We start from the raw sequence: 25,742 nt of genomic DNA, 5'->3' as shown, positions 1-25,742 counted from the left end.
AACTGTGGAGCAATTGTCTTGCGTGCACTGCCGACACAACGATTCAGGATGCGTGACATTGTCTTCCAACTTCATGAGTATTAGCCATTGCAACAGAACCTCCAATCCAACTACCTGCCCATCCACCCCCCGTCAACAGTCAACAGCTCTCCACTAACATATGCACTTGCCGCGCTCCCCAGAAATACCACCGCACCCTTGAAATCCTCTGGGTTTCCCCACCTGCCTGCCGGAATTCTACTCAAGATACTCTCCGCGCGCTTCTCATCCTTGATGAGTGCCTCGTTCATATCGGTTGCGATATATCCCGGCGCAATCGCGTTGACGCTGATTCCCTTGCTCGCCCACTCGTTGGAGAGAGCCTTGGTGAGTTGCCCGACCCCGCCCTTTGATGCAGCATACGCGGGGACTGTGATACCGCCTTGGAAGGTGAGGAGTGAGGCAACATTGATGATGGAGCCTCTTCTCTTCAGCGGAAGGTCTGCTGCTTGCTCGAGCATATGGGCGCCGACATCGCGACAGAGTGTGAAGACGGAAGTGAGGTTAACTTGCAAAACGGCATTCCAGTCGTTGTCGGGAAACTGGTGAGCAGGGTGTCGTTTCTGAATACCACCGCAGTTGAGAAGAACGTGGATTCTGTGGCCATCGGCGAGGATTTTAGGGGTGAGTGCTGTGACGGACTCGTTGGAGGACAGGTCTGCGATATAGATTGTTGCTTTACGACCGAGTTTCTCGATGGCTTGTTTTGTTTGCTGGTTTGACTCGTCACGCTGGGAGCTCATCAGTGACTGTTAAGAGGGCTCAGTGGGTTGTGAGCGTACCTGGACAAGAAGGACATCTGCCCCTGCTTCGGCGAGGGCGATAGCCATGGTCTGCCCAATACCTCTGGTACCTCCTGTGACGAGAGCTGTGTGGCCCTCAAGTGAGTAGAGCTGCTGTACGGTAGACATTGTGCCTGTTTTGGCGCTGGTGCTGGAAATCGGAACGGTGTGAGTAGCGGAATCAAAACACAAGGTCTGTCTGTCTCCAGAGGATTTGAGCTTCGAGAGCGAACAGGAGATCAGGCGCAAGCAGGTATCGACTAAGTGGTTAGCTGGCAGAGAATTGTTCACGGCACTCTAGCACCAGCGCATCATGCTGCGAGCTTGATCAGCGCTCGGAAGCCTCTCGGAACGCGACCCCACATTTTCAAACGCCGACGTGCGCGAATGCGGGACAGCAAATGCCGAGGTGGGAAGCTGTCACCACGATCGTGTGTTTCTGGGTAAAGCTCGCCGCATGCGCGCATTAAGTTTTCTGTGGGATGACGAACTGAAACCGGGCGCGAACACTCTTTCTACATTCGACCCACCCGATTCTTGCTGCTGTCAAGTTCTCCAACCATATCCCAGTTGCAGTTGTGAACCACTTTGTTCAGCGCAACCTATCCACCATGTGCGCAACACACGCTCAAACGACGACGGACATTAAGCCAAACGTCTCGTCAGGTGAACAGCAGATCCGCGCATCTGTCCTACATGGCGCGAAAGACCTGAGGATTGTAGGCTGCGACTCGTAACCTCTTCACGACAAAGGTCTAATTCAAAGCACAGGAATCTCGCTCCATCTTTCCCCCAGGTCCAACAGACCTTCAAATCAGCATCCGTGCGACGGGCCTTTGCGGCTCAGACCTGCATTACTACCGGCATAACCGCAATGGTGACATTCTCGTGCAGGAGCCTTTATCCCTGGGCCACGAATCCGCCGGCGTGGTTGTCGGCGTGGGCTCTGATGTTAAAAACTTCAGTGTTGGAGATAAGGTAGCACTGGAAGTCGGATTACCGTGCGAGACATGCGAGAGGTGCAAGGAGGGGAGGTACAACATCTGTAAGGGCATGAGGTTTAGGAGTAGTGCGAAGAGCTTCCCGCATGCACAGGGAACGCTGCAGGATCGGATTAACCACCCTGCGGCTTGGTGTCATAAGTGAGCTCGATATGTAACGCTGACATGGAAAGCATGCTAACAGGCGCAGGTTACCTGAGGATATGTCGCTCGATTTGGGTGCACTTTTAGAGCCCTTGAGCGTAGCAATCCAGGCAGCGAAGAGAGCGCAGCTGCAAGCCGGTGCGACCGTACTGGTGTTTGGGGCAGGTGCTGTCGGTCTGCTGGTCGCCGCAATGGCGAAGATATCTGGTGCTGGCACCGTGGTCATCGCAGATATCGATGCTGGGCGAGTTGAGTTTGCAGTCAAGAACCACTTTGCAGACCGAGCGTTCACAGTACCTATGAAGCGCGGTAGTACGATTGAGGAGCAGCTTGAGATTGCAAAAGAGACAGCTGCAGAAATCGGAAAGACACCAAGGGGAAGTGCTGGAGAGGTTGGCGAAGTGGATGCTGTATTCGAGTGCACTGGTGTACCGTCGTGTGTACAAGCGTCGATATACGTGAGCAAGGCTGTTCTCAACACAGAATACGCGTTGACAAATGACAGGCTACCCGACCAGGAGGCAAGATGCTGCTCATCGGCATGGGCACGCCTATCCAGACCCTGCCTATCTCAGCTGCCGCACTTCGAGAAGTCGACATCCTCGGCGTGTTCCGATACGCGAACACGTACCCAACTGGCATTGAAGTTGTGTCGAAGAAGGGACCTGATTACCCAGACTTTTCGAAGCTCGTCACACACAAGTACAAGGGCCTTGAGGCAGCCGACGAAGCGTTCGAGATGGCTGGTAAGACAAAGGACGACAGTGGTAACCTGGTCATCAAGGTTGTGCTGGAGACTGGCGAGGAGAAGAGAAGCTTGTGAGCTCGGTGTAGCTGCAGAATAGCTCTGGCATTCTTAGCGTTCCATGCTGCAGTAGAGCTGTTCATGTTCTGTAAACAAAAGCAATGACGTAAGCGGGGAATTTGTCTAGTCCTCACTCCAGACTCGACAACTCAAGAGTCAAGACGGTGCTGCAGGTACATGGTAGTGACGCCCGCATCGCGTTGCACGCTGTCTCACCGGCCGCCACAACAGTGTCAAGCCGGCAGCAACAGGCATAGGCATTGACTCGTCTTCTTCACGTGCGTCAAGAAGCCGAAGCGTGCTCAATGCGTGGCTTTTGCGGGGATAGGTGCGCTCGAAGGAGAAGGTTTCCCCTTTGGGTGCAGCCGCAACTCCATGGCTCCACAGCGTCCTCCCCACCATCTGCAAGTGCAAGTCTCAATGTCTGACTCTGGGCGTCTAGTGGGCATGTCTGGTCCCGAGTCCTGCCAAGAGGTGCCAGCGTGTAGTCCGACTGTGCCGGCTGTGTGGTGAAAGTCGGCGCGAAACCCACGGGGACGAGAATTGTGTGAAGGAGGGGGACCCCGGGTTCTCCGGGTTCTCAAACGTAGCAAATGCGGAGCACTGGGGAAGAGACGGACTCGGTTGTTTTTGCCTTGTTTACCGAAATGATTGTTTGGACGCTGGGAGCTATGGCCAGCAACTCTTGGGTCTTTGGTGGTCGTCTGCCACGTAGAAGCTCATACTTAGAAGACTGAACAGCATAACTTGGTCGCTGCTCGCCCTTTTCTCTCGGCATCTCGTCTCTGCCCTCGCCACTCACCTCGTTTTTCGTCACTTCCAAACTCTCCCTACCACTCACCTCGCACACTGCACAATGGTCGAGCTGCGTAGACTCAAGGTCGCTTGCTCTGGCCTCGGCCGCATGGGCGCTCGCCATGCCCTACACTTCCTGCACCGCACACCCAAGGCCGAGCTGGTAGCCGCCTTCACACCAGACCCCAAGGAAGCTGTCTGGGCCAAGGAACACCTCGAGCCATGGGGCGTCAAGGTCTACAGCGACTTCGACCAGATGCTGCAGCACGCCGGTCTGGAGGCAGTCGTCGTTGCCACCGTCACCACAGCACACGCCGAGCAGTCGATCAAGGCCATCAAGGCCGGCAAGCACGTTCTGTGCGAGAAGCCTTTTAGCACAAAGCTCGAAGTGGTATGCGCTCTGGTCTCGATGAAATGGATTCTGTAGTTCTAACCTCTCACAGTGCCAGGACCTCCTCAAGACCGCCGCTGCCCACCCAGACATCAAGGTCATGTGCGGCTTCTCTCGCCGCTTCGACGCCTCATACCGTAATGCCTACGCCCTCACTAAAGCAGGCGACATTGGCCGGCCCTCTATACTCCGCTCCCAAACTTGCGACAAGTACGACCCCTCAGGCTTCTTCGTTGAGTACGCAAAATTCTCTGGTGGCATCTTTGTCGACTGCAACATTCACGACATCGACCTGGCCCTGTGGTACTTCAGCGCCGACTCCAACGGCAAGAACCTGCCCAAGGTCAAGTCTGTCGTTGCCTTTGGTATTACAGCTCTTGAGCCCGACCTTGCCAAGTACGGAGATGTTGACAACGGCGTCGGCGTCGTCGAGTTCTACGACGGTCAAATTGCATACTTCTACAGCTCGCGCATGAACGCACCTGGTCAGCATGACATGACCGAGATTATCGGTACAAAGGGCAAGCTTTCCGTCAACTCCAACCCTACCACCGGACTCATGGAGTCGCACCTGCCTACTGGCATCCATCGCGACATCCCCCAGAACTACTACGAGCGCTTCGAGCAGGCCTTTGTCACCGAGGCAAACGAATTCACAGACGCCGTCCTTAACAACAAGGAAGTCCCTGTCGACATTGAGAGCTCTTACGAGGCTGTCAGGATCGGCGTGGCGCTGCAGGAGAGTTTGAGGAGTCAGAAGAAGATTTGGTTCGACCGCAATGGCAACCAGACAGACGAGGCCCAGACAAAGTCCAAGTTGTAGGCATTAAAAAGCGTTTTCCTTGTATCATCTCGTGGTAGAAGAAATTCATAGACTAGAGCCATGAGTGCTTCGAGACAAGCCCATCGATATATGTCCAACGGTTACGGCCGGGCGTCCATTTCAGTTGTGGTTACGATCATCGCACCGGGCACGATGTTGTTCGTCATGACCCTTTGCTTTTTTGAATACCTGCGTTTGTACGTGTGCTGACTTTCCAACGAGCCCATTTCATCGCCAACCGTACCCGACGGCACGTCGTTTCGTATGCATCGTGAACATTCATGCCTATCGTTTACTCTTGTAGGCTCTGGATCTACCTCACAGCCAGGTTCTCGACGTTCTCGAACGCAAAACTCGGGCTTCCCGGCTCCGCACTGCTCGCCTGTGGGGGCAATTCCTTCCTTTGCTCGCCCTTGCTTCCGTCCTCCTTGATCACCACACCCTCCTTTCCGCCATCAGAAACAGAGATGATCTCAACATCAGCACACTTCTGCACCGTCTGCTTGAGGCCAGGTACCATGGAGCGCAACGTATCAAGCTCGTTGAATGCGAGCTCGCGGTTGAGGACAACGTCGGAAGGTTCGCCGGCGTCCAGGCGACGCTTCAAAGCATTGATGAAGGGCATGGCCTTCTTGGACTCGGACTTGTCGATCTGCTTGCTGAGGGCCTTGATGTCAAGGTTCGGGTAGTTGTCACGGATCATCTGAATGTACCTGTTCATACGTTAGCATAATGCGATGGAAAGGCGCATGGCAAGTGAGCCATACTTCTTCTGCCAAGTAGGCCACTCTTGTGCTGCAAAGATGGTAATCTTCTTCTCCTTCTTGGGGTCGAAGTTGGCAGCCTTGCCCTTGCTCAGACGCTTGACTGCCGCGCCCTCGGCAGAGGTGATGTTGGACTGTGTTGTGCGGACGAAGTCGCGGGCCGCAGAGAGCCTGGCATTGGCCTCGGGGACCTTAGGCCACTGCGCTTTTTGGATGGTCTCGGGCTTTTTGAGGACCTCGAGCCAGATGTGTTCGGCCCAGTGAGATGCAATGGGCACGATCATCAGGGCCTGCAGCTCGATGAACTTCTTGACAAGGTCCTCATGCATACCGATACCGGCGGCCTTGGTAGCTTCGCGGTAGAAGTCACGAGCGGAAGTGAAGTCGTGGTAACCGGACTTGAGGGCCGCCTTGTACATCGTACCGGAGTAGTGACCGTATGTCTCTGCAACGAGGGCGTTCATCTCGTTGTCGAAAAGGTCATCGAGGAGGATGTGCTCGCTTCCACTTTGGCGCTGGATGACGTCTGGGTTCCTGACACGCTCCCTCTCCTTGGTCTCTGTGTATTTGGAGCCATCGGTGATGGTGATCTTCTCACGGACAAGCTCCTCGCACCACTTGCGGAGCTCGTACATTTTAAGAATGTTAGCGTTAGCGACGGTCTCTTCGAAGTTGGCATCGTTCATGTCGTCTCCTGCATCAGCAAGGGCTAGGCGTGTAGCGTCGGCACCAAACTTCTCTACAGCACCGGCGATTGTGAGGAAGTTACCAGTCGACTTGCTCATCTTGTCACCGTTCAGGAGCAGGTGGCCGTTCACGCGGAAGCTTCGCGGCCAGTTCTCCCGGGGGAAAATAGCAGTGTGCACGTAGAGGTTAAAGGTCAAGTGGTTCTGAATCAAATCCTTACCACTGGTACGCATGTCCAGCGGGTACCAGTAGTCGAAGTGACGCCTCAGCGTCTGGAGGGCCTCTTTGGGGATATCTGACTCTGGAAGATTGGTGCGTTCACGACGACCGAAAGCGTAGTCCCAAACATCATCGGTGAATTGCCCAGGCTTGATGTTGAGAGGTCCAGGCTCCTTTCCAAACATGTCCTTGTGGAGGAGATGAGCGAAAGAGTAGTAAGCTTGGTAAATGGTAGAGTCTGACAGAGACTCTACCATGACTGCCTCGTCCCAAGGCACCTTCGATCCGAGACCGTACGAACGCGCACAGGCCCAATTGCCCAGCCAGTCGACTACACGCAAGAACTGGTTCTTCGCCTCAGGATAGTAGAGGTTAAGCTCATTCTCGATATGAGCGCGGACTGTCTCAGCCCATTCGCCATCTCCGCCGTTCTCTGCGGTGCCGTAGTTCATGTACCACTGGTCAAGCAGAGCAGCAACACAGTCATCTCCACTTCGGCTGATGACCTTGCCATCAGGCTCAGCGTAGGGGAAGGCATCTCCGGCATCGATGAGGTGTTTGCGAACAAGAGGCTTGGCCTCTTCAACAGATTTACCCTTTTGCTCGCCATACACCATGGTACCCTTGTAGAAGCCCTCCTTGTACGCCTTTTCCTTTGCGTCTGCAAGCTTTGTAGAATCTTTGGGAGACTGGATCTTCATGTCTTCGACAAGCTTCTTTGCGCAGAGATTGCCGTAGGTAGGAGTGTCGATGATAGGAAGAATGTTGTCGAACTTGACCCACTCCTTCTTGATACCGTAGTACTCTGCCTTCTTTGCCAGATCAAAAGATGTGATGTAGTCATCAGGCGAATCAGAGGGCACGCAGGTCACAACTGCTGTGCCCTTCGTGTCCTTCACAGTCTCCATAGGTAGGATGTAGACCTCCTTGTGAACTGATAGAGGAGCGTTGACAATAGTACCAACAAGGTCCTTGCCCTTGAAGCTAGCGATTTGGTTGATCTTGCCTTCCTCCTTGAATGTCCCGGGTGTGCCAGGCTGGTAGCTCATATTGCGTGCCGCACGCTGACTGCATACGAAATACTCGTTGTCCTTCACATGAAACAGCCCGTACTCGATGGTTGGTCCTACAAAACACGAAGTCTGGCCGTACATAGTCTCTGGCCTCAAAGTGGCAGGAATGAAGTACGCGCTAGCGCTTTCTGGGAGCTTGTTATCAATGATAGCCTTCGCCGAGTCTGACCACTGAATTGTCTTCATCTTGAGTGCCGTATACTCCTGAACACCAACGCCTTCTCCAGACTGCCTGTCGTGATCCATACACGCCTGCCCATCCTTGGGACTGTAGATTGTGTACCTCTTGGCGAAGATGATCTTGCCCAGTTCCTTGAGCTTGCGCATCTGCCACGCTACGAAGGAGTCGTAGTAGGGATTAGCATCGGTGGTGACGAACTGTCGTCGCCAGTCTATCCTAGCACCAAAGTTTGTAAGGTCACGTTTGGCCAGCGGCGGGAAGAACTGGATCCAGTGGTATGGGTCGGCGAATTTGTGGATATCCTCGACAGGAATACCCTGTGCCAGCATAATCTGGAACTGGTACTTGGTCTTGACAGTCTTGGCAGCAGCTTTGCCCTTGGTAGCCTTGAACTTTGTCAGGTCAGTCTTGGCCTCGGCCTGTGTAGGCGCGGGTGGTTCCTGTAGACCGCCGTCGATGACATCTTCAGTAGGGCATCGTTCAAAGTTCTGTCCGAACTGCTCGACCTCCCTGACGAGTTTGTCTGCGCATGCCTATACAGTCAGTATGCGTCATTTAACAACGTGTTTTACGCAGATCTTGCTTACTTTAATGGGCATACCAGTCACGTGGTAGCCAAGAGGAAACAGAGTCCGTTTGCCGGTCATCCTCTGAAAACCCGCAGTGAACTCGACTTTGGACGCCGTAAAGCCATGACCGGCGTGAAGAGTTCCATTCATGTATGGGTAGGCGAAGTTACCAAACCATTTTGGGTGCTTTGCGCGCAGGTCCTCCGGGCTGGTGTCGAAAGGGACTTCCTCCAGGGACGGTGCATCAGGCTGAAAGACCCCCTGCTCTTCCCACAACTTCTGGTAGCGCTTCTCGGCCTCGATCAAAGTATCTCGCTTTTCGGTGTTTTCGATCTTGAGCGTCTTGTCTTGGGATTCCTGCGGCTTAAGCAAGTCAATGGTCGCAGAAACAGCGTCCTTTGGAACGTCATTGGGGACTGCGGCTTCCGCCATGTTTTCGACTTGTTTGAAATGGCAAAAGGGAGCGTAAGAAAGAAGAAGTCTGCTAGGTGGATGTGTCAAGGCGGGATGCTGGAGAGGCGGCCAAAGCGCTACCCAGTCATATGTACTACCTTTTCAGCAAAAGTGCGCTGCCAAGGCTGGCCCCTGCGCGAGCTCTCGGAGATTCGTTCCAACATCATCATTAAGACCGCGCAGCGCCGAATTCAATATCTTACTGTCGCCACCTGTCGCATACCCAGACGACATCATGTCGGCAATGGGCTCCATTAACCGCCTGCTTGGCCGGAAGCAGTCCACGCTTCCACCCTTCGACTTTGCTCGCAACCGATTCCGCGCGAAGAAGACATGGCCGCCCAACCTCCGTGAGCTGACCGAAAAGCAACAATTCTACTTCGAGCGGAAGTTCAAACGCCGCACGAGGTTGAAGTCGATCAAGCCTCTGTGGAATAAATGGACTAAGATAGTGCAGTGGAGTTTGATCAGCTTCATCATCGTGCACGGCATCTTCTTCTACGACTTTGCAAACGACCCAATGAATCCACGCAAAGGCCAGCAGCCGTTCCAAGGGTTGAGAGACAAGATGTGGGCGATACTCGGCAACTTCTATACGCAAAGTCCGTCTACGTTTGGGGTACCAGAGCGAGGGGCCAAAAGAGTGGAAGCCATGGGCAATCCTCGGGCAGGTGTGGAGGGAATGGATGATACACGTCCCGTCACAAAGGCAAAATAAGACTCGGAAATTACGGAAGCGTTGCATGTTAGCGAAAGGCATTCAGGAATGACGACAGCAAGAGCAAGAGAATGTACAACACTAAACATACCAAGTCAAGGTCCAAGCATCTGTCAGAGCTTTTCAGAAAAGGGTGACATCAAGTCGAAAGAAGCGGCTTTAGAGGCCGGTGCTGGTGGTGATTGATCGTATGGCTGCGAAGACCCAAAATTGGAAGAAATGGACGGAGAAGGACTGGATGGTGCTGATACGGGGAGTCGGACGAATGACTATAACAAGAAGAGGAAGGCCGGTAATAATCGAGCATCGGCCATCGAGTTGGACATATACCCATCAGTCAAGGGCCGTTCCTCCGCATTGGATCAAGTCTTTTGCTGAATGCTTCAAACGGATCAAGATGCCCTGCCCAACTAGTAACACCACACGGTCCTCTAGTTCAATCGTACCGACTGAGTTTGTTGGAAAACTCTGAATCCACGTTGTCCAGGCAGATATGCGCCGTAGTCACGTCTAGATTATTGCTGAACAATCACACGAAACATCACGGTAGCTACAACACTGTACAGAATGTTAACCTACAGGTTTCACGTTCAGACGAGTTTCATCGTGATGTGCAGCTGCGGTTCTGCGTGCAACGGGTGTCTGACTCGTGAGTGTAGCGCTTTGTCTTTCTACAACGCGTTGCATGGCATACATAGTAGACTCTCAACTCAACCCTCGCATTCGTCACCACTCGAACCCAATCACGCAATGACACCAGGAGGCCAAATAGTGAGCATTCAGCAAGTTTTCGCTGTATGATCGAAGAAAAGCGATGATCGAAGAGAGGTAAGATAGACGAGTGCGCTCGTTTCATTCATAAATAACGCTATCGTGAGGATGATGGTACTGAATCTGCAAATTAGACGGATGATGAAAGAGGTGAGTATTAGGCGGAAATTGCAGCAATAACAGTCAGGCAGCAGATTGAAGGCTCGCCATGATAACAAACGCAAGCCACCACTTTCATCTTGGAGTTCCCGTTCATTCCCCGCTAAATCAACGTTCTCACAATATTTATGATGGTCCATTGAACGCATTCGTATATACTTGAAAAAACAATCAAAATTCTATTTCGCTGACTGTGACTTAACGACCTATTACACGCCCTTCATGCCTCATACATCGATCAGGTTCTCATCCTGCTGCCCGTTCTGGCCTTCATTCTGAGCCACATTGTCCCGCGCATCCTTTACAGCCGCAGTCTTCTTGTCGTCGCCCTGACCTCGACTCCTCTGGTAGTACTGATCGAGAATCTTGGCAGGGATACGGTTGAGAAGCTCCTTGGGGAAGATACGGAGCAGGGACCATGCCAAATCAAGCGACTCGAAGATAGAACGGGCCTCGTATGCACCCTGGGCAATGAAAGAGCGCTCGAACTTCTCAAGGAACTCCAGGGACAGCTTGTCTTCCGAGGACAAAGCTTCCTCGCCAACAACTGCCTTCATAGCGGCAGCGTCACGACCGATAGCATACTTGGCGTACAACTGGTTGGAAACATCGCCGTGGTCCTTTCGTGTGCGACCCTCACCAATAGCAGACTTCATGAGACGGGAAAGCGACGGCAGGACGTTGATCGGTGGGTAGATGCCCTTGTTGTACAGCTGACGGTCAATGAAGATCTGGCCTTCCGTGATGTAACCTGTCAAGTCGGGGATGGGATGTGTGATATCTATAATTCGTCAGTCTGTGTACGGTCGAGCATACTGTGACGAGGTGCTTACCATCGTTGGGCATGGTTAGAATGGGAATCTGGGTGATGGAACCATTTCGGCCCTCGACACGACCAGCGCGCTCATAGATGGTAGACAAATCCGTGTACATGTATCCGGGGTAACCACGGCGACCGGGGACCTCCTCACGCGCGGCGGACACCTCACGAAGAGCATCGCAGTAAGAGGACAGGTCAGTCAGAATGACCAAGACGTGCTTCTCGAGCTGGTAGGCGTAGTACTCGGCGGTGGTAAGGGCAAGACGAGGAGTAATGATACGTTCGATGCTGTTGCGCATTAGTTGAAGCTATCAAGCTTGTTCAAGCTCACTTACGTGGGGTCGTTCGCCAGATTCAAGAACAGAGTGACACGCTCCATACTGCCGTTCTCCTCGAAGTCTCTTGTGAAAAAACGGCTCGTCTCCAGGTTGACACCCATGGCACCGAAAACGATGGAGAAATTGTCTGCGTGTCCATCGTGCACGCCCTTGTCAACCCTCGTAGGTCCACTGACCAAGCTGGCCTGTCGGCAAATCTGAGCAGCGATTTCGTTGTGAGGAAGACCAGACGAGGAGAAGATGGGAATCTTCTGGCCACGGGCAATCGAGTTCATGGTGTCGATGGCTGAGATACCGGTGGAGATCATTTCTTCGGGATAAACCTGCAGCTGTCAGTCTCAAAGCCATTGTTCGATGCCGAACACATCTTACTCGGGAGTACGGGTTGATAGGGCTACCGTTGATGTCGAGGTAGTCCTCGGCAAGCACCTTGGGCCCCTTGTCGATGGCCTTCCCAGATCCATCAAAGATACGACCCAGCATGTCCTCGGAGACACCAAGCTTCAAGCTGTGTCCGGTGAATTCGACTTTGGTCTGCTGCTGTCAGAGATGCCTCCAGCACGGTGCGTTCACTGTTACCTTCTTGACGTCAATGCCAGACGTGCCCTCGAAAACCTGCATGGCGATTAGGAACGTGTACGATGGCGCGCGTCATTGTGATAGCATACCTGGACGACGGCTCGGTCACCTGTACACTGAGATTAGCTTTTACGGGCAGATGCAGGAGCATGGGAGCTTACCTCGAGCCTCCAGGACCTGACCAGAGCGCTCGGTGCCATCAGGCAACGTAAGAGAGACGATCTCATTGAAACGCGGGAACTTGACCTATCCACCAGGCGTGTAAGCGTATATCGCATTGCCCTGGAGCTGCGACAGCTGCGTACATTGTCGAGAATGACCAGAGGACCGTTCACGCCGCCGATGGTGTTGTACCGTATCCGGGGCTGAACGGACATCATGCGGGGGTCGAGGGTGGCCATGTTGGCGGTGGTGATGAGCGATTCGAAAGAGGAGGAGGGGGTCGCTCGAGACAGAGGGTTCGGCGGGCGCAATAGGCGGTGGTCACCGTAGGTCTGTCTGTGACGAAGCTGGTGGGTGGGCGGGAAGCTAGCGCAGCTTGGAACGTCAGTGCGCCATGACGCCGCTGCCGTTGCCCTTCTTGGATGAAAGCCACCTGCACGCTGTACGATTCTTGATCAGGTCAATCATTCCACAACACGCGGCCGTCGCATGTCCACTCTGTACGCGGATGTTTTCCAGAGTGTGACATCGCCTGTCTTTTTAAAAGACGTTCACCAATGGATCCAGTCGAGACGCTGGTGCTCGAAGCTGGTAGAGGGCGGTGATACCAGTCGCGCGGTCATTACAGAAGCGGAGTCACAGATCGTGCATTGCAAGAGGAGGTCAATGAAAGACGATGTATTTAATTGCATGGTCAAGTCACCGATTCCAGCCAATGAGCCGATGGTTCTTCTACCTGAGCAGGAATTGTGCCAGTGCAACACTAGAGAGTTGTACGATAAAACATTAGTCGAGCCTACAAGTTGCCAGATCAGTCCGCTCCCTCGAGTATGTCTGCTCCAGATGTGTCCATTAAGACGTTGTATACATGCGCAAGGGTGCGGTGCAGTAAGCGGCGGGCGGGACATCTGTCGTACCAGTTAGCATGTGCTTGTAGGGAACAGATCAAAGAAGCAGTGTATGGATAGTTGCAAGAAATCAGACATCCAAGGAAGGTATTCGCGCTCATTGTCCTCTGTTAGGTTCAGTCGAGGCTAGCGTGGAAACTGCGAATTGTGGAAGTTTTTCATCATGTAGGGAGCAAGGGAAAAGAAAAGGAGGTTAGCATACCAAAGAATACAGCTACGCAAGCTGGGAGGGTGCTCTGGAGACGAGCATGGAATCTATAGCCCAGATAGTGACTTTAACGTGGTGCGTCAGTAGGAGCGCCTAGCGGGTAACAGGCTAGCAGACTGCCATCTACGTCCCGTGATCGAGTCTGTGCTTGAGATTTAGCAACGTAGCAGCAAAGAGGTTCCGAGAAGAAGACGGAGTGGATCTGGAGGTCAGACAACAGTACTGGCAAGTAGCAGTCGCCCGGAGAAGGGCAACCGAACAGCGCTGCTTTCTTCAAGGTCGAATCGGATTGGAAAAGAAGTTGCATGAGTATCATCTCGCCAAAGGTGTGGAGGGCAGAGAAGCGGAGAATGGAGAATAGAGCCTACCTGATCGAGTGGTGAGTGGGAGCCCAACACGGAGCTCAAGAGCAGCTAGCGGTCGTCGGCATACAAAGCGCGACGGTGCGTGGTGTGCAGTGTGCAGTGTGCGGCAAGAAACTCGGTGTTGGGCGTTGTCTGCAGAGAACGGTGGTAGAGGAGAAAAGTTGAGTGGAAAAGTGCGAGTGTTAGCGCGGCTGGCCCGCCAAGCCGTGGAGGCACCCAGTGAGCCCAGCGTCAGTGCCCACCCGCCAGACGATGGGCACCGCCAGGCGTCGAAGGATCTCCACGACGCAAGGAAGGAGCACTGCCGTAGACGTTGTGTGAGTTTCCTTGAAGTTAAGCGTGTCTCCCCGTTGGTCCCCGTGGCCGCCAGAAGGGGGCAGCGAGCCGCGTGCCGCGAGCAGTGGGCAGTGAGCGCGCGACAAATCACGCTGCCAGCCACCGAAACGGGCGTGCGGGCCTCCCCTAGCCGTCTCCTACAGCGCTGCAGATCACCTCGACACCACCACCACCCAACGCCCGCGTCCCTGGCACTACCCCCGGCCCTGGACCCTCTGTGCATCGCGGATGCATTGTCGCATACTCGCCCGCTGACAGACGACACGTCCCGCGCCCATTGCGGCCGCTCCTCTGCTCTCGGGCTCGCTTCTCCAGTGCTTTGCTGGCGGGACCGCATGCGACACGACCAGACCGCACGACCCCATATCGCGCCAGCACCCGCCGCGCTCGTCGACATCTCCAGGACCGCCCGGCCCCTCGACCCTGTGCTCGACCCTCTGCCCTCTGGACACCACTGCTCTGTGCTTCCGCGCGACTGCAACGCCCTCCAGCCTTCATTGTCGTGTCTCAGCCGCGGCACTTGCCGGTCGCCGACCGACCCAGCGTTTGTCGCTCTGCTCGCAGCATCTGCGCGGGCAGCCCACCCTTGACCGCCGCTGCGCCCGCGTAGGCCCGCCTTGCACCGTTGCTAGACAGCGGCGTAGCTGTGCAGAAGCATCCTTGCCCCTTCGCGACTGCCCCTTCGCGACTGCCCCTTCGCGACTGCCCGTCTCGCCATCGCCTTGCAACCGACTCTGCTGTGTGAGCGACAGCAACACGACTTGCGACGCACCACACGCCCCGTACATAATAGCCAAGCACGATGATGACGACGAGCTACCCTCCGCACAATGGCGGCATGCATCCCCAAGGACTGCCACCTGGGCACCCCATGGCTGGCGGAGGACCGAATCCAGGCCAGCATATGCCACCAGGCATGCACCCCGGCGTCTCAGGCCCCAACGGTCCCGTCAGCCAGGCAGGACCCATGATGGGTATGCAGCCCGGCATGGGACCAAACGCCCATGCGCTCTCACACTTGCAGCCCCAGCAGGCCCAGATGTTCCAACAGCAGCAGCAGCAGCAGCAGCAGCAGCAGCAGCAACAGCAGCAACAGCATCCAGGAATGAGTGAGTCAATACAACCGCTTTTTCTCATCCACCATGCTAACCACGGATCGCAGTGAATCCTGCAATGATGCAGCAACAAAGAAGCGCTCAGCAGCATGCTTTCATGCGGCAACAGCAACAGCAACAAATGCTTGCTCAGCAACAGGGCGGAATGGGCATGGGATTTCCAAACACTATGGGTGGCATGACCCCACATCAACTGCAACAGCTACGCGCTCAACAGATGGGACAGCAGTCGTTTGTCCAATTGCCTCCACATTTGCAGCAATTACAGCAGCAGCAGCAGCAGCAGCAGCAGCAGCAGCAACAGCAACAACAACAACAGCAGCAGCAACAGCAGCAGCAGCAGCAAATGGCAAACCAACAGGGAGGCAATCCTCAGCAGCAGGCTGCTGCTTTAGCACAGGCTCAGGCCGCCCATCAAGCTCAGCAAGCTCAGCAGCAGCATATGCATCAACAGCAAGCAATTGCTATGCAACACGCGCAATCGCAGTCAAGCAACCATAGTCAGTCAGGGAATCAGGGACCGCCGGCGACATCACAACCTCAACAAGGTCCATTGCGCCCTCCGTCTGCAATGAGCCACCAAGGACAGGCTTCGCCAGCCGCACCACCCCAACCCCCACAGCAGCCACAACTACAGCAGCAACCGCCGCAACAGCAACAGCAACAGCAACAGCAACAGCAACAGCAACAGCAACAACAACAGCAACAGCAACAGCAGCAGCAGCAACAACAACAACAGCAGCAGCAACAACAGCAACATCAGCAACAACAGCAACAGCAGCAACAACAGCAACAGCAGCAACAACAGCAACATACTCAACAGTCTGGCCCCCCGTCTCAGCAACACACACCAGCACCGGCTCAGCCACCAAATTTACCCCAGCAACCGGGTCAGCAGCTCCAGATCCAAGGCCAAATGCAGCAGCGTAACGCTGCGATGGCACAGCAAGCTCAGGCACAGCAAGCTCAGGCACAGCAAGCTCAGGCACAGAGTGCTCAAGCCCAGGCTCAAGCACAAGCACAGTCGCAAGCACAGGCCCAGGCGCAAGCTCGAACTCTAGCTATGATGAAGCAGACCCAGGCGCAGTCTGGCGGGCAGGGAACACTGAAATTGATGAACTTTGTAGATCAGTTGGGAAAGTTCACCGTGAGTACAATGCTCTTTATACAGAAACATTGACTAACAAGTCTCGAAGTCACGTGGTGAAGACAATGCGGTCAACTTGTGGCAAAGCTTTGTGGACAAGTTCTTCAATGAGAGCGGGTCCTTCATTCACGTGCTTTATTCTTCTGCTAAGGAGCGCACAAAGCAATTTGAGATCGTATGCGCCGCACTACCACGTTATTTCTACACAGTCTTCAACACGGACATTCAGAACATCCAGATCACATTAGACGGAGCCAAGGAGAACACCGGATCTGGTGAGACTAAAGTCACCTGCGACCGAGCGAAATTCATCTACACATATGAGAACCAATGCCAGGTGTGTTCTTCTATCAGTCACTACATTTAGCTCAGTACTGACAAGTCAACCAGGTCGTGTATACTGGGAAGTTGACCGCGTTTTGGTCAGGCTCCGATAAGATGGAATGGCTGCAGTTTGAAGGACAAGGCCATCAACAGTATATTCCACGCAGCGCCCTGGAGCAGTTGTTCCTACAGCCATCATCTCCCAACCCGATGAACCCAAATCAATCTCCACGTATGAACAAAAATGCAGCCAAGAACAAACAGCAGCAACAGCGCAACGCACTCGAACCGCAAGAACCGTACCTACCTCTGTCCAAGCTGCTCAGTACCGGCGTTACCGACCTTGGCATACCTCCCGCCCTGCAGCATTATCTTGAGGTCAGCATTATTCACCATTCGCGACCTGTGTATCGACACTGACCGGACCAGATCTACGAAACGATGAACAATATGTCAAGTTTAATGACACATTACCTCGAGAACTCCAACATGAAGCCAAGCGAAGCACTTGAATCCTGGAATAGCATGATGCAGAACACACCCGCTGCTATGGGCCAACAAAATCCACTGATGCAAGGGCCACCAATTCCTGGACAGCCGCAGGGAAATATGCCTCCCGGCGCTCGAGGCCCACAGGGGCCGGGGCAGCCCGGCCAACCAATGTTCATGTCCCCAGCCATGGCGAACCAACTACTCCCCAACGGAGCAATGAACGGATCGCCTCACATGATGCACACGCCATCCCCTGCATCGCATCCAATGGTCAAGCAACACAGCACGAGTTCACACACAGCTAGCGTTAACACCTCACCCAACATCACTGGCAAGCGACGGCGGAGTACAGTGAAGATAGACCAGGACGACGAGGGGCCTAAGGTCAAGCAAAGTCCACGGGTAGGAGGCGGCAAGAGAATGAAGGCAGGCAATTGAATCTTGCCCCAATAGCTCTCAGCTTCCTACGGGTGTATCGTTTCGCTTTGGCGGGGCTCTGTCCTGGTTGCGAACAAGCTTGCCTCACCCAAGGCAAGCCATGCTGCTACAAAAGCGTACCCAGGAGCCTTAGGCAGGCCAGTTCATGTCATGGCTGATGTCTCAGAGGTTTAGACCACTGGCAGATTGCTGAGAAGCTCCATGCTATCAGTTTCACACCTGACCTGCCTTAGAGGATTTCCTGCCCCTGCTTGTTTGGCATCCAGACCGCGTTCCCGATCACGTTCAGTGCGGCGTTTTAGTTCTACCGTACTTTTCGTCATTTTACGCTTGATCTTTTGCCACGGCGCAAACCGTGATTTGACTTTGGGCGGAATACTTGTTTTCGCTATTTCCATCAGTTGTCATCACCCATCTTTTTGTTGGTGTTCAGGGCATCTTGTGCGCATATCCTTATTGCCTGCTGTTGCGGCTATATAATCACTTTCTTGTACATTACGGCATGGTTGCGCTGACGCGGTATGCGATGCAGATTGTTGGGTTGGGAAAAGCATAAGGGCTTGACATGTAGAGACGGGCATCGACAGGGCTTTTTTGGACCGGGCTAAGGATTTTATGATTTCGATTTCAACCACACAGGTGCGCGCCATTATTTGCCATGAAACAACTCTTGTGATGAAGTCTGCAACACAGCTAAGGAGGGCTGAGCATCGCCTCCTCCGGTAGCTAGACTCGTGAAGCTCAGCCAGGTTTTCAGATGTCACGCGACTGCACTGAGGATTGACATTCACAGGGGCACAATGGCACCCTTCATTGCCACGCCTGTTTACATCTAACATGTTATCCCTCGATGTGTGTGATCTAGTAACAATCTGGCCTTGCTATACCTACACAGACAACAAGCAAGACCACTAAATGAGCAGGAGTCCTTGACATACGTTGCCGTCGTGTGTCAGGCGGCTTTCGCTCGGCTGTCTGGAGAATCGTGCTTGTCATTGAAGACGGACTGCGGGTGTCCTTTTAGGATGAGGATGAGGATGTTATCGTCAGATCTCATCAACCACCACTGAGATTTGGTCGGCGTGCGGAAAACAATTGGACCCTTTTCGCCACAGCGATGAAGTCAACAATGTCAGTAGCGCTTAATTATGGTATTGAGGCTCCGAGCAAGCATGCAGTCTGGAAAGACTATGATGGGTGCCTGACTTCGAGACTTGAACACGTACACTGCTGGGACGCAATTTCAAAGCGTATAAGCTATTGATCTGTCAGTTTGACAGTCTCTCTCCATGAACCATTTCCATAAGTTTCACTCTTCATAGCAGATTTTGAGGGTTGGTACCCATGCGCCTAGTGCGATGACTACATGGCAAAAGACGAATACGAGTGCTGCGTAGTGATCAGAGTTCAGCAGTCAAGAATTCATTGCTTAGTAAGGGAACTGACGCAGACGAGGATCCGCGATTGAACGTGTTGGCAGTGCAAATTCGCGCTTTTGCAGGTACGTGTCAACTAGCTGGTCAACACGACTATGACAAGTGGAAACGCAGCTGATGGTTGACTACTTTGAGGAAAATAATAATCATTCAGCTACACGATCATCTCGCCATGTTTCCGACTATGCTGGTGACGTACAGTACAAAGGAGAGGGTGCGTTGGGTGTTGTCACTGAGGAAATAAAATGGGGAATGGTAAGAGGGAAATGAGGCTGTAGCACGGGAAGCCGTGCAAAACTGGAGTCGTGATAACGATTAATTTGAGATGTTGACACGACTTCAGCTACGTTCCTGCAGAGACAAATGCACCAGTATGTCTTCTAGGCCTAATTCAACGAGGCTTCTTGTACCGTCAAGAAAGAGCAGGAGCAGGTTTGGAGAGACCATCAACAAACAAACAAAGATCAATGTGAATGCATGACGTGGACATGGCGATTTGTAACTCCATCCAATGCTGTAGGAGTACAAGGAGTATGAACAGTGATTTTACAGACAAGCTTACACTTCACTTACACACCATACTTTCTCTTTCAGGCGTTCAACCTGCTCTCCGCTGGCTTGTTGCTTGATTTGACCAACGCCGCCCAAGCATCACCGCCAGCGCTCTCTTCCGTACCCGAGCTTCGAAATAGCTCGCTCAGACCTGGACTGCTCGCTTGCTTGATCTCCTCCAATGTCAACTCAATGTACTCCTGGACGCCGCCCGAAGCCTTGGCCTTGATAGCCCTGTCGGCCTTGGTAATTGCGTGCTCGTAATACTGCCGTGTCTTTTCATCGAGCGCCTCATTTGTCGACGCAGTCTCGGCTTCCGCAACAGCTTTTGCGTAGCTAGCCTTTCTACTTGATAACAGCACCTCAGGACCGCCAAGCGAGTCAATGATAGCCTGTTTGTGAGCAGCCTTCTCTGCGCTCGCAGCCCTTTTGGCTTCCTGCCATGCTTCGTAGCCTCCAGCTGCCTGAATCTGTGCGCGTTTGTGTTGATTGTATGCAATTTTGCGGAGCTGGTCAATGTGCATGGTCTTGGGAAGTTTGAAGCGAGTCTTGAGCTCGGCGAGGTTTTCGCCGCTGAAAAGTTCCTTAGTCTTCTCTGTGAACTTGGCGGCAAGTTTTTGTCGTGCTTCAAAACGCTCTCTGGAGCGAACAAAGGCAAGCTTCAATCCCTCCTCTTCACTATCAACTAGCCCTCTTTGCAAGTAACGTTCTGCAGCTTTGACGGCCGAGACGTATTCGCCGTAGGCCTTTCTGCGAGCGATTATCTCTTGAAGTTCGAGTGCCTCTGAGACTGTTGCTTCTGTGCCGTTGACCTTGTCCTCTGCACCCTCTTCGCCCTCCCACATGCCCTGTTCGACGTCGTGCATTTCTCCTGCCTCAGCAAGAGCCTGCTCGCGAGCCAAGACTCGGTCTGCATGCTTTTTTTGAGAGAGCATCTCAGGCGTAGGCCACTGCTTGTCGATGGTAGCCTGGTCGAGCCCCAAGGCGGCAGCTTCGGCACGTAATCGATCGATGACTGCAGGCCTCTGCATCAAGGTCCATCGTAAGGCCCAGCCTGTAGGACCCAGCTCTTTGATGCGCTGCACACTGTCTTTGAGCAGGTACTCATCGAGACCGCCCTCTCGGTCGATGGTTTTCATAACATTTGACGTGACACGCAGCTTGATTCTCTTCTTCAGGGCGACCGAGTACAAGCTCTTGGACAAGACGTTGGGCGTCCACTTCCTTCTTGTCTTGGTCTCGGTCTTGCGCGAGACATTGTTGCCGAACTGAATCATCTGCTCGCCGTAGAGGCCCCTGTTGGCCTGCTTGAAGAGCGCATGGTCGCCGTAGGGGTAGTCGGGAATATGAGGGTCTTGCGAAATGACGTGTTTGGGCAGATGGGAGCCGAGATCGCCGCCCTTGCGCCGTTGCAGGGGATTCTTGTTGTATAAGGAGGCAGAGGTGGTGAAGGATCGCTGCGCGGCTTGGGGGCTGCGGAGGACGGTAGCCAGATGCCCGGACAGCAATTGACAGCGGGGATGCATGATGAGGTTGGCGACCGGCGGTAGTGAGGTGGCCGCGGCGATGTGGCGGTGGTGGATAATGGCAGCGACACGGAGGTCCGATGCCGCCTGGAAAGATTTCGAGATGGAGACGTCTGTGCTCACCGCGTTGACTTCGTGAGGTGCTAGCAGTTGACACTACCATCGCAGTCTGGCGCACCTTTCGCCTCCAACAGGGCTACTCTGGAAAACGACAGTCCCAAGCTGCATAGTCACATCACTGTGTAATCACATCATTGTATAGTCGCACTTAGCCCTGGTCTGCTCGTGCTCACACGGCTTCAGGTCGCAATCCACCAGGTTCAAGCACAACCACGATGCAAGAGAGCCCGCAACCTTCTACGGCAAACATTGCCGTGGCGTGCGCCATACTTGCTGGTATCACTGGCTACTTTCTCGGCATGGCAAAGTCCTTGGGTCTCTTTGGAGGCAGCCCAATCTCCGAGCCACCGCAGTGGAGGAGTGAAAAGGCACAACATTCGGACGACGAGTCCAGCAAGTCCAGCGACGACGACGAAGACGAAGACGAAGATAACGACGACGACACGGCGCCTACCGAGTTCCCTGGCCACACAGAGGAATGCAAGATGGTACTGGTAGTGCGAACAGATCTGGGCATGACCAAGGGTATGTACACGACGCCAGCAAGTACCACGGCCCCGAGTATACTGCATACTGACTGCCTCTCAGGCAAGATTGGCGCGCAATGCGGACATGCAACATTAGCATGCTATAAGCAGTTCCTACGACACGCACCCAACTCGACCCTCCTGCAGCGCTGGGAACGAATGGGCCAGGCCAAAGTGGCACTGCAGGTCAAGGGCGAAGAGGAGCTCGAGATACTGCAGGCACAAGCTGTGAGTTTGGGGCTGGTCGCGCACATCATCCATGACGCAGGTCGAACTCAGATTGCTAGCGGCAGTGCGACAGTACTGGGCATTGGGCCTGCGCCAAAGGGTGTGATTGACCAGGTCACCGGGCATCTGAAGCTGTTGTAGCGCAGAGTGGGCAATCCCGTGACGCACCTTGTCCCGGCGAGCGCTCGGTAAACAGTATGATATGTACTGTATGTACGGTGACATGTACTATGAGAGGCAGTCGAGTGTGCAGCATGCAGTGCAGTGCAACGATGCACATGAATGATATGTAGCCAACTGGGTTTGTCCCAAGCGTCATGGACCGACGGTCTAGCAAAAGGGAACAGGAATCAGTCTGCCTGGCACGCGCCTTCCACCGAGCTCAAACCTTCCGGCGAACTCAGGCTTCCAGCAACGCGCCGACTTGCTCTGCAGCCTGTCGTTCGGATATTGACGTCCACTGCTCAAGACGGCTCCATGGTCACGAACGGACTGCCAGCTCTCGACCGAACACACCCCAAGGGGTGGACAGGAAAACTGGCACAGGCTGTTACAAGAGCAGAGTCGACAGGTCGTGGAATTTTATTTTGTACCTGCCGCGCTGGGACCCGGTCACGCTAGCAGTAGTGGCTTGGCACCAAAGCGCGCAAGAGCGCAGCAGCGCAGCGAGTCTGCTGATCTATGCGCCGCTCGACCTTCACCTGCACTGCTCAACTGCACTGCTCCTTTGTGCACTCCCTCCCGGCGTCCGCGCACACACACCTCCTCCTTTTACATGTGCCTTCAGCTGCATCTTGCGTTTGCCATCTAGGCCTCCCGTCTTGACCACGCCTCCTCTGCTCATCCCGTCAAAAAAAAACCGCAACCATGGCGGACCTTAGCATCGATGAGGCCAACAAAATCCGCCTGTCCATGGGTCTGCCTGCTCTTCCAGGTGGCTCTGCCAATGCTACCCCGGACGGACCAGCCTTCAGAGCCGCGAAGGATGACGACGAATCCTCTGATGAAATTGCGAGCACCATCGATACGCGCCAGGCTGCTGCCCATGACAACTGGTTGAAGCTCAACGCCGGACAAGAAGCCAAGAAGAAGCGCGAAGAACGCGCAGCTGCGATCAAGAAGGAACGTGAGAGGGCCGCGCGCACAGCGAAGCTCGAAGGCAGTGGTCTTGCGGACGAAGCCAACGATGACGATGACATGGCCTGGCTGAAAGGCAGCAAGAAGCGCCAGAAGAAGATTCTGAAGGCTGAGCAGATGCAGAGGGAGCTCGAGGAGCGCGAGCGTCAGGCGCGCGAGGCAATGCAGTACACAGAGAATGATCTCGCAGGCGTCAAAGTTGGCCACGAAGTTGATCAATTTGATGATGGCGAGGACCAGATTCTAGTGCTCAAGGACACAGCAGTCGACGGTGAGGATGACGATGAGCTCGAGGCAGTCGCGTTGAAGGAGAGGGAACGATTGCAAGAACGATTGGACTCCAAGAAACGGAAGCGCGCATATGATCCTAACGACGAACACGACGCCAAAACCATTCTAGCCCAGTATGATGAGGAGATTGAGGGTAAAAAGGGCAAAGCATTTACTTTGGATGGCAAAGGCCACACAGTCGAAGCTGTTCAGGCTGTAATTACAGGTGCCTCGCAACCGAAAAAGATCGCTATCAGCCTCGACATTCTCAAGGACGATGCGCCAGCCAATGACTACCTGGATCTGTCCGAAATCAAAATGAAGAAGCCGAAAAAGAAGAAGTCCAAGAAGGCCAAGCGTGAGCGCGTGGAAGATGACGACGAGATGATGCTCCCGCCTACAGAAGAGCCGACTGAGGAGATGGAGCTCGACGGAGCGGACACAACCGTACCCAAGGCCAAGAAGAAGACTATCTTCGATGAATCTTTCATCGATGACGATGATCTGCAGGCCAAGCTAGCTGCGCAGCGACAGAAAGCACTCAAGAAGCGGAAGAAAATGCGTCCAGAAGACATTGCACGACAGCTGCGAGAAGAGGCGTCGACGCCACAGGCACTTGACATGGTGGAATCGATCGAGGATGGCGATGCGGACGGCCTCGTGATTGATGAGACAACAGAGTTTGTGCAGAATCTTGGAACAAATGCAGATGATGGCGAAAGAGAAGAGGCGAGAAAGAGTCGAAGGAAACCTAGCCACGTTTCCGAGGGCGTTAAGGCTGAACAGCTCACCGACAACGACGGCGACATAGACATGCACCAATCCTACGCTGAAGCAGCCGAAGCCGAAGACGCACATCAGCGCAGCCAATCCCGTGCAAAGTCTGTCGAAGATACGGACACCGGTCTCGAAGCTGAGAAGACAGTCGACGGTGGCATGGGCGCCACTCTCGCGCTCCTACGGCAGCGCGGCCTCGTTGCCACTGACAACGACACAAGCAGCAAGAACGCGCTCTACCGCGACCGTCAGAAGTTCCTCGCCGATAAGCAACGTGCCGAAGCCGACGCTGAACGTCAGCGCAAGATCGCACGTGAACGTGAACGTAACTCGGCACGCTGGAACACCATGACGCCACGCGAACGTGAAGATTGGGCTCGAAAACAGAACACAAACGCCGATGTCAGCGAGAGTCGCAGGTTAGCGGAGATCTTTAACAAGGAGTATAAGCCGAACGTCGAGTTGAACTACGTTGATGAGCACGGACGCCAGATGAACCAGAAAGAGGCGTTCAAGCAGCTTAGTCACCAGTTTCATGGCAAGGGCAGCGGAAACACGAAGACCAAAAAACATCTTGAAAAGGTCGCTCAGGAGAAGAAGAAGATGGCTGAGAGCTCGTTGGAGGTTACAAGGACAGGCGGTGTGGGAAGCGCTCACGACCAACAGGCGAAAAAGTTGAAGACTGCCGGTGTGCGATTGCAATAGACGTCCAAGTACGGCAGTAGCCCGAGGTAAGTAGCGCTGAGCCCTATACCTCGTGAGCATTTGTTAATAGAATTGTTCCGATAGAATGTCCTTAATGGACCGGTAACAGTTACTCTCTCATTCTGCTATATGCTGATAACAGGAGTGATGCTCGCGTGCCCTTGTGCGCACCTGTGTTCTTCGTGCGCCCCACTTCTATTTCTTTGCGCAATCATTTGCAAGCTTGACTGAAGGAAGCTGTTGCTCTATGTCCCAGCTTGCACCTACACAAATACTGACCATGGAGAGTTTCCAAAGCCCACAAAGTTGTATACCTACGCCAAGGTTTGAGGAGACTTTCACTTTCCATTACGATTTTCAGAAGCTGCTGCTTTGGTGTTCAGCAGATGGTCTCGTTCTTCCAAATGGCAAAATGCCGCTACCAGTACCAAAGGTCCTGCGATGCGATGTCACGAGACACGTCTCTGGTGCTTGGCTTACTCGTATCGTGTGGACATCTTCCTGAATGTATCTCACCTCCGACAAATGATCTTCAAACGAAAAGCCTGAACTTGGGGATCGTCCACTAGTTGACATTGGCCTCCCTACATGCTAAATGGTATTATCGCATTTCTCGAGGCGCGCACCATGATCGATTAGTGTGAATGTTGCATGTTATGTGGTTTCTCTGGGCTGTTCCTGATACATGCCCTATACCTGTTAGGTAGGTCACGACGTCAGTCAGCCAAGCACAGAGTCAAATTAGATGATCTACGAGTATGCGCATCCGCCGACATTGTTTTCGTTGCATACCACAGAGATTCGTAAAGAGCCTGGTCTTTATGTTTGATTTTGCGCGATAAAACAGTCGCGTGTCAA

General features: G+C 53.8%; 11 protein-coding genes across 12 annotated transcripts, besides 7 other annotated features; 6 read left to right on the top strand and 5 right to left on the bottom strand.

Annotated features, from left to right (window-relative positions):
• Window positions 1–110: 110 nt before the first annotated feature.
• On the bottom strand, window positions 111–950 carry EKO05_0006325 (2-dehydro-3-deoxy-D-gluconate 5-dehydrogenase; the record flags this gene model as incomplete). Its single annotated transcript, XM_038940367.1, has 2 exons — window positions 111–770; window positions 822–950. 2 exons carry the CDS (start codon window positions 948–950, stop codon window positions 111–113), a joined length of 789 nt encoding a protein of 262 aa, XP_038797827.1.
• A 482-nt stretch (window positions 951–1,432) lies between these two features.
• Window positions 1,433–2,789, top strand: EKO05_0006324 (L-iditol 2-dehydrogenase; the record flags this gene model as incomplete). The annotated part of the gene is made up of 4 exons (XM_038940387.1): window positions 1,433–1,540; window positions 1,593–1,963; window positions 2,013–2,424; window positions 2,472–2,789. 4 exons carry the CDS (start codon window positions 1,433–1,435, stop codon window positions 2,787–2,789), a joined length of 1,209 nt encoding a protein of 402 aa, XP_038797826.1.
• Window positions 2,790–3,627: 838 nt separating this feature from the next.
• Window positions 3,628–4,780, top strand: EKO05_0006323 (uncharacterized protein; the record flags this gene model as incomplete). The annotated part of the gene is made up of 2 exons (XM_038940415.1): window positions 3,628–3,957; window positions 4,010–4,780. The coding sequence occupies 2 exons, from the start codon at window positions 3,628–3,630 to the stop codon at window positions 4,778–4,780; spliced, it is 1,101 nt and encodes a 366-aa protein (XP_038797825.1).
• A 313-nt stretch (window positions 4,781–5,093) lies between these two features.
• On the bottom strand, window positions 5,094–8,705 carry EKO05_0006322 (Leucine--tRNA ligase; the record flags this gene model as incomplete). The annotated part of the gene is made up of 3 exons (XM_038940397.1): window positions 5,094–5,493; window positions 5,548–8,237; window positions 8,292–8,705. The coding sequence occupies 3 exons, from the start codon at window positions 8,703–8,705 to the stop codon at window positions 5,094–5,096; spliced, it is 3,504 nt and encodes a 1,167-aa protein (XP_038797824.1).
• A 256-nt stretch (window positions 8,706–8,961) lies between these two features.
• EKO05_0006321 (uncharacterized protein) lies at window positions 8,962–9,444 on the top strand (the record flags this gene model as incomplete). Its single annotated transcript, XM_038946080.1, has 1 exon — window positions 8,962–9,444. One exon carries the CDS (start codon window positions 8,962–8,964, stop codon window positions 9,442–9,444), a length of 483 nt encoding a protein of 160 aa, XP_038797823.1.
• Window positions 9,445–10,601: 1,157 nt separating this feature from the next.
• Window positions 10,602–12,512, bottom strand: EKO05_0006320 (Vacuolar ATP synthase subunit B; the record flags this gene model as incomplete). Its single annotated transcript, XM_038940408.1, has 8 exons — window positions 10,602–11,155; window positions 11,208–11,482; window positions 11,530–11,855; window positions 11,905–12,066; window positions 12,112–12,147; window positions 12,201–12,220; window positions 12,273–12,357; window positions 12,417–12,512. 8 exons carry the CDS (start codon window positions 12,510–12,512, stop codon window positions 10,602–10,604), a joined length of 1,554 nt encoding a protein of 517 aa, XP_038797822.1.
• Window positions 12,513–13,395: 883 nt separating this feature from the next.
• Window positions 13,396–14,313, bottom strand: EKO05_0006319 (uncharacterized protein; the record flags this gene model as incomplete). 2 transcript variants are annotated; one of them, XM_059636770.1, is made up of 2 exons in its annotated part: window positions 13,396–13,531; window positions 13,758–14,313. In XM_059636770.1, the coding sequence occupies 2 exons, from the start codon at window positions 14,311–14,313 to the stop codon at window positions 13,470–13,472; spliced, it is 618 nt and encodes a 205-aa protein (XP_059492753.1). The 2 variants fall into 2 exon arrangements, with proteins under 2 accessions (XP_059492753.1, XP_059492754.1); XM_059636771.1 differs by having other exon boundaries at window positions 13,396–13,454.
• Window positions 14,117–14,173: a tandem repeat.
• Window positions 14,314–14,892: 579 nt separating the features above from the next.
• Window positions 14,893–17,606, top strand: EKO05_0006318 (uncharacterized protein; the record flags this gene model as incomplete). Its single annotated transcript, XM_038940589.1, has 5 exons — window positions 14,893–15,199; window positions 15,253–16,352; window positions 16,402–16,689; window positions 16,743–17,054; window positions 17,106–17,606. The coding sequence occupies 5 exons, from the start codon at window positions 14,893–14,895 to the stop codon at window positions 17,604–17,606; spliced, it is 2,508 nt and encodes an 835-aa protein (XP_038797821.1).
• Window positions 15,139–15,188: a tandem repeat.
• Window positions 15,471–15,550: a tandem repeat.
• Window positions 15,854–16,018: a tandem repeat.
• Window positions 16,152–16,255: a tandem repeat.
• Window positions 17,607–19,632: 2,026 nt separating the features above from the next.
• Window positions 19,633–21,120, bottom strand: EKO05_0006317 (uncharacterized protein; the record flags this gene model as incomplete). The annotated part of the gene is made up of 1 exon (XM_038946079.1): window positions 19,633–21,120. The coding sequence occupies one exon, from the start codon at window positions 21,118–21,120 to the stop codon at window positions 19,633–19,635; it is 1,488 nt and encodes a 495-aa protein (XP_038797820.1).
• A 335-nt stretch (window positions 21,121–21,455) lies between these two features.
• Window positions 21,456–22,136, top strand: EKO05_0006316 (Aminoacyl-tRNA hydrolase; the record flags this gene model as incomplete). The annotated part of the gene is made up of 2 exons (XM_038940572.1): window positions 21,456–21,765; window positions 21,829–22,136. The coding sequence occupies 2 exons, from the start codon at window positions 21,456–21,458 to the stop codon at window positions 22,134–22,136; spliced, it is 618 nt and encodes a 205-aa protein (XP_038797819.1).
• Window positions 21,644–21,689: a tandem repeat.
• Window positions 22,137–22,862: 726 nt separating the features above from the next.
• On the top strand, window positions 22,863–24,884 carry EKO05_0006315 (uncharacterized protein; the record flags this gene model as incomplete). The annotated part of the gene is made up of 1 exon (XM_038946078.1): window positions 22,863–24,884. One exon carries the CDS (start codon window positions 22,863–22,865, stop codon window positions 24,882–24,884), a length of 2,022 nt encoding a protein of 673 aa, XP_038797818.1.
• Window positions 24,466–24,509: a tandem repeat.
• Window positions 24,885–25,742: the final 858 nt, after the last annotated feature.

This window comes from Ascochyta rabiei, chromosome 10, assembly GCF_004011695.2.
Source record: "Ascochyta rabiei chromosome 10, complete sequence".
NCBI lineage: Eukaryota > Fungi > Ascomycota > Dothideomycetes > Pleosporales > Didymellaceae > Ascochyta > Ascochyta rabiei.
Note: the sequence above shows the minus strand (reverse complement) of the source record. Positions and strands in the feature narration are given on the sequence as shown.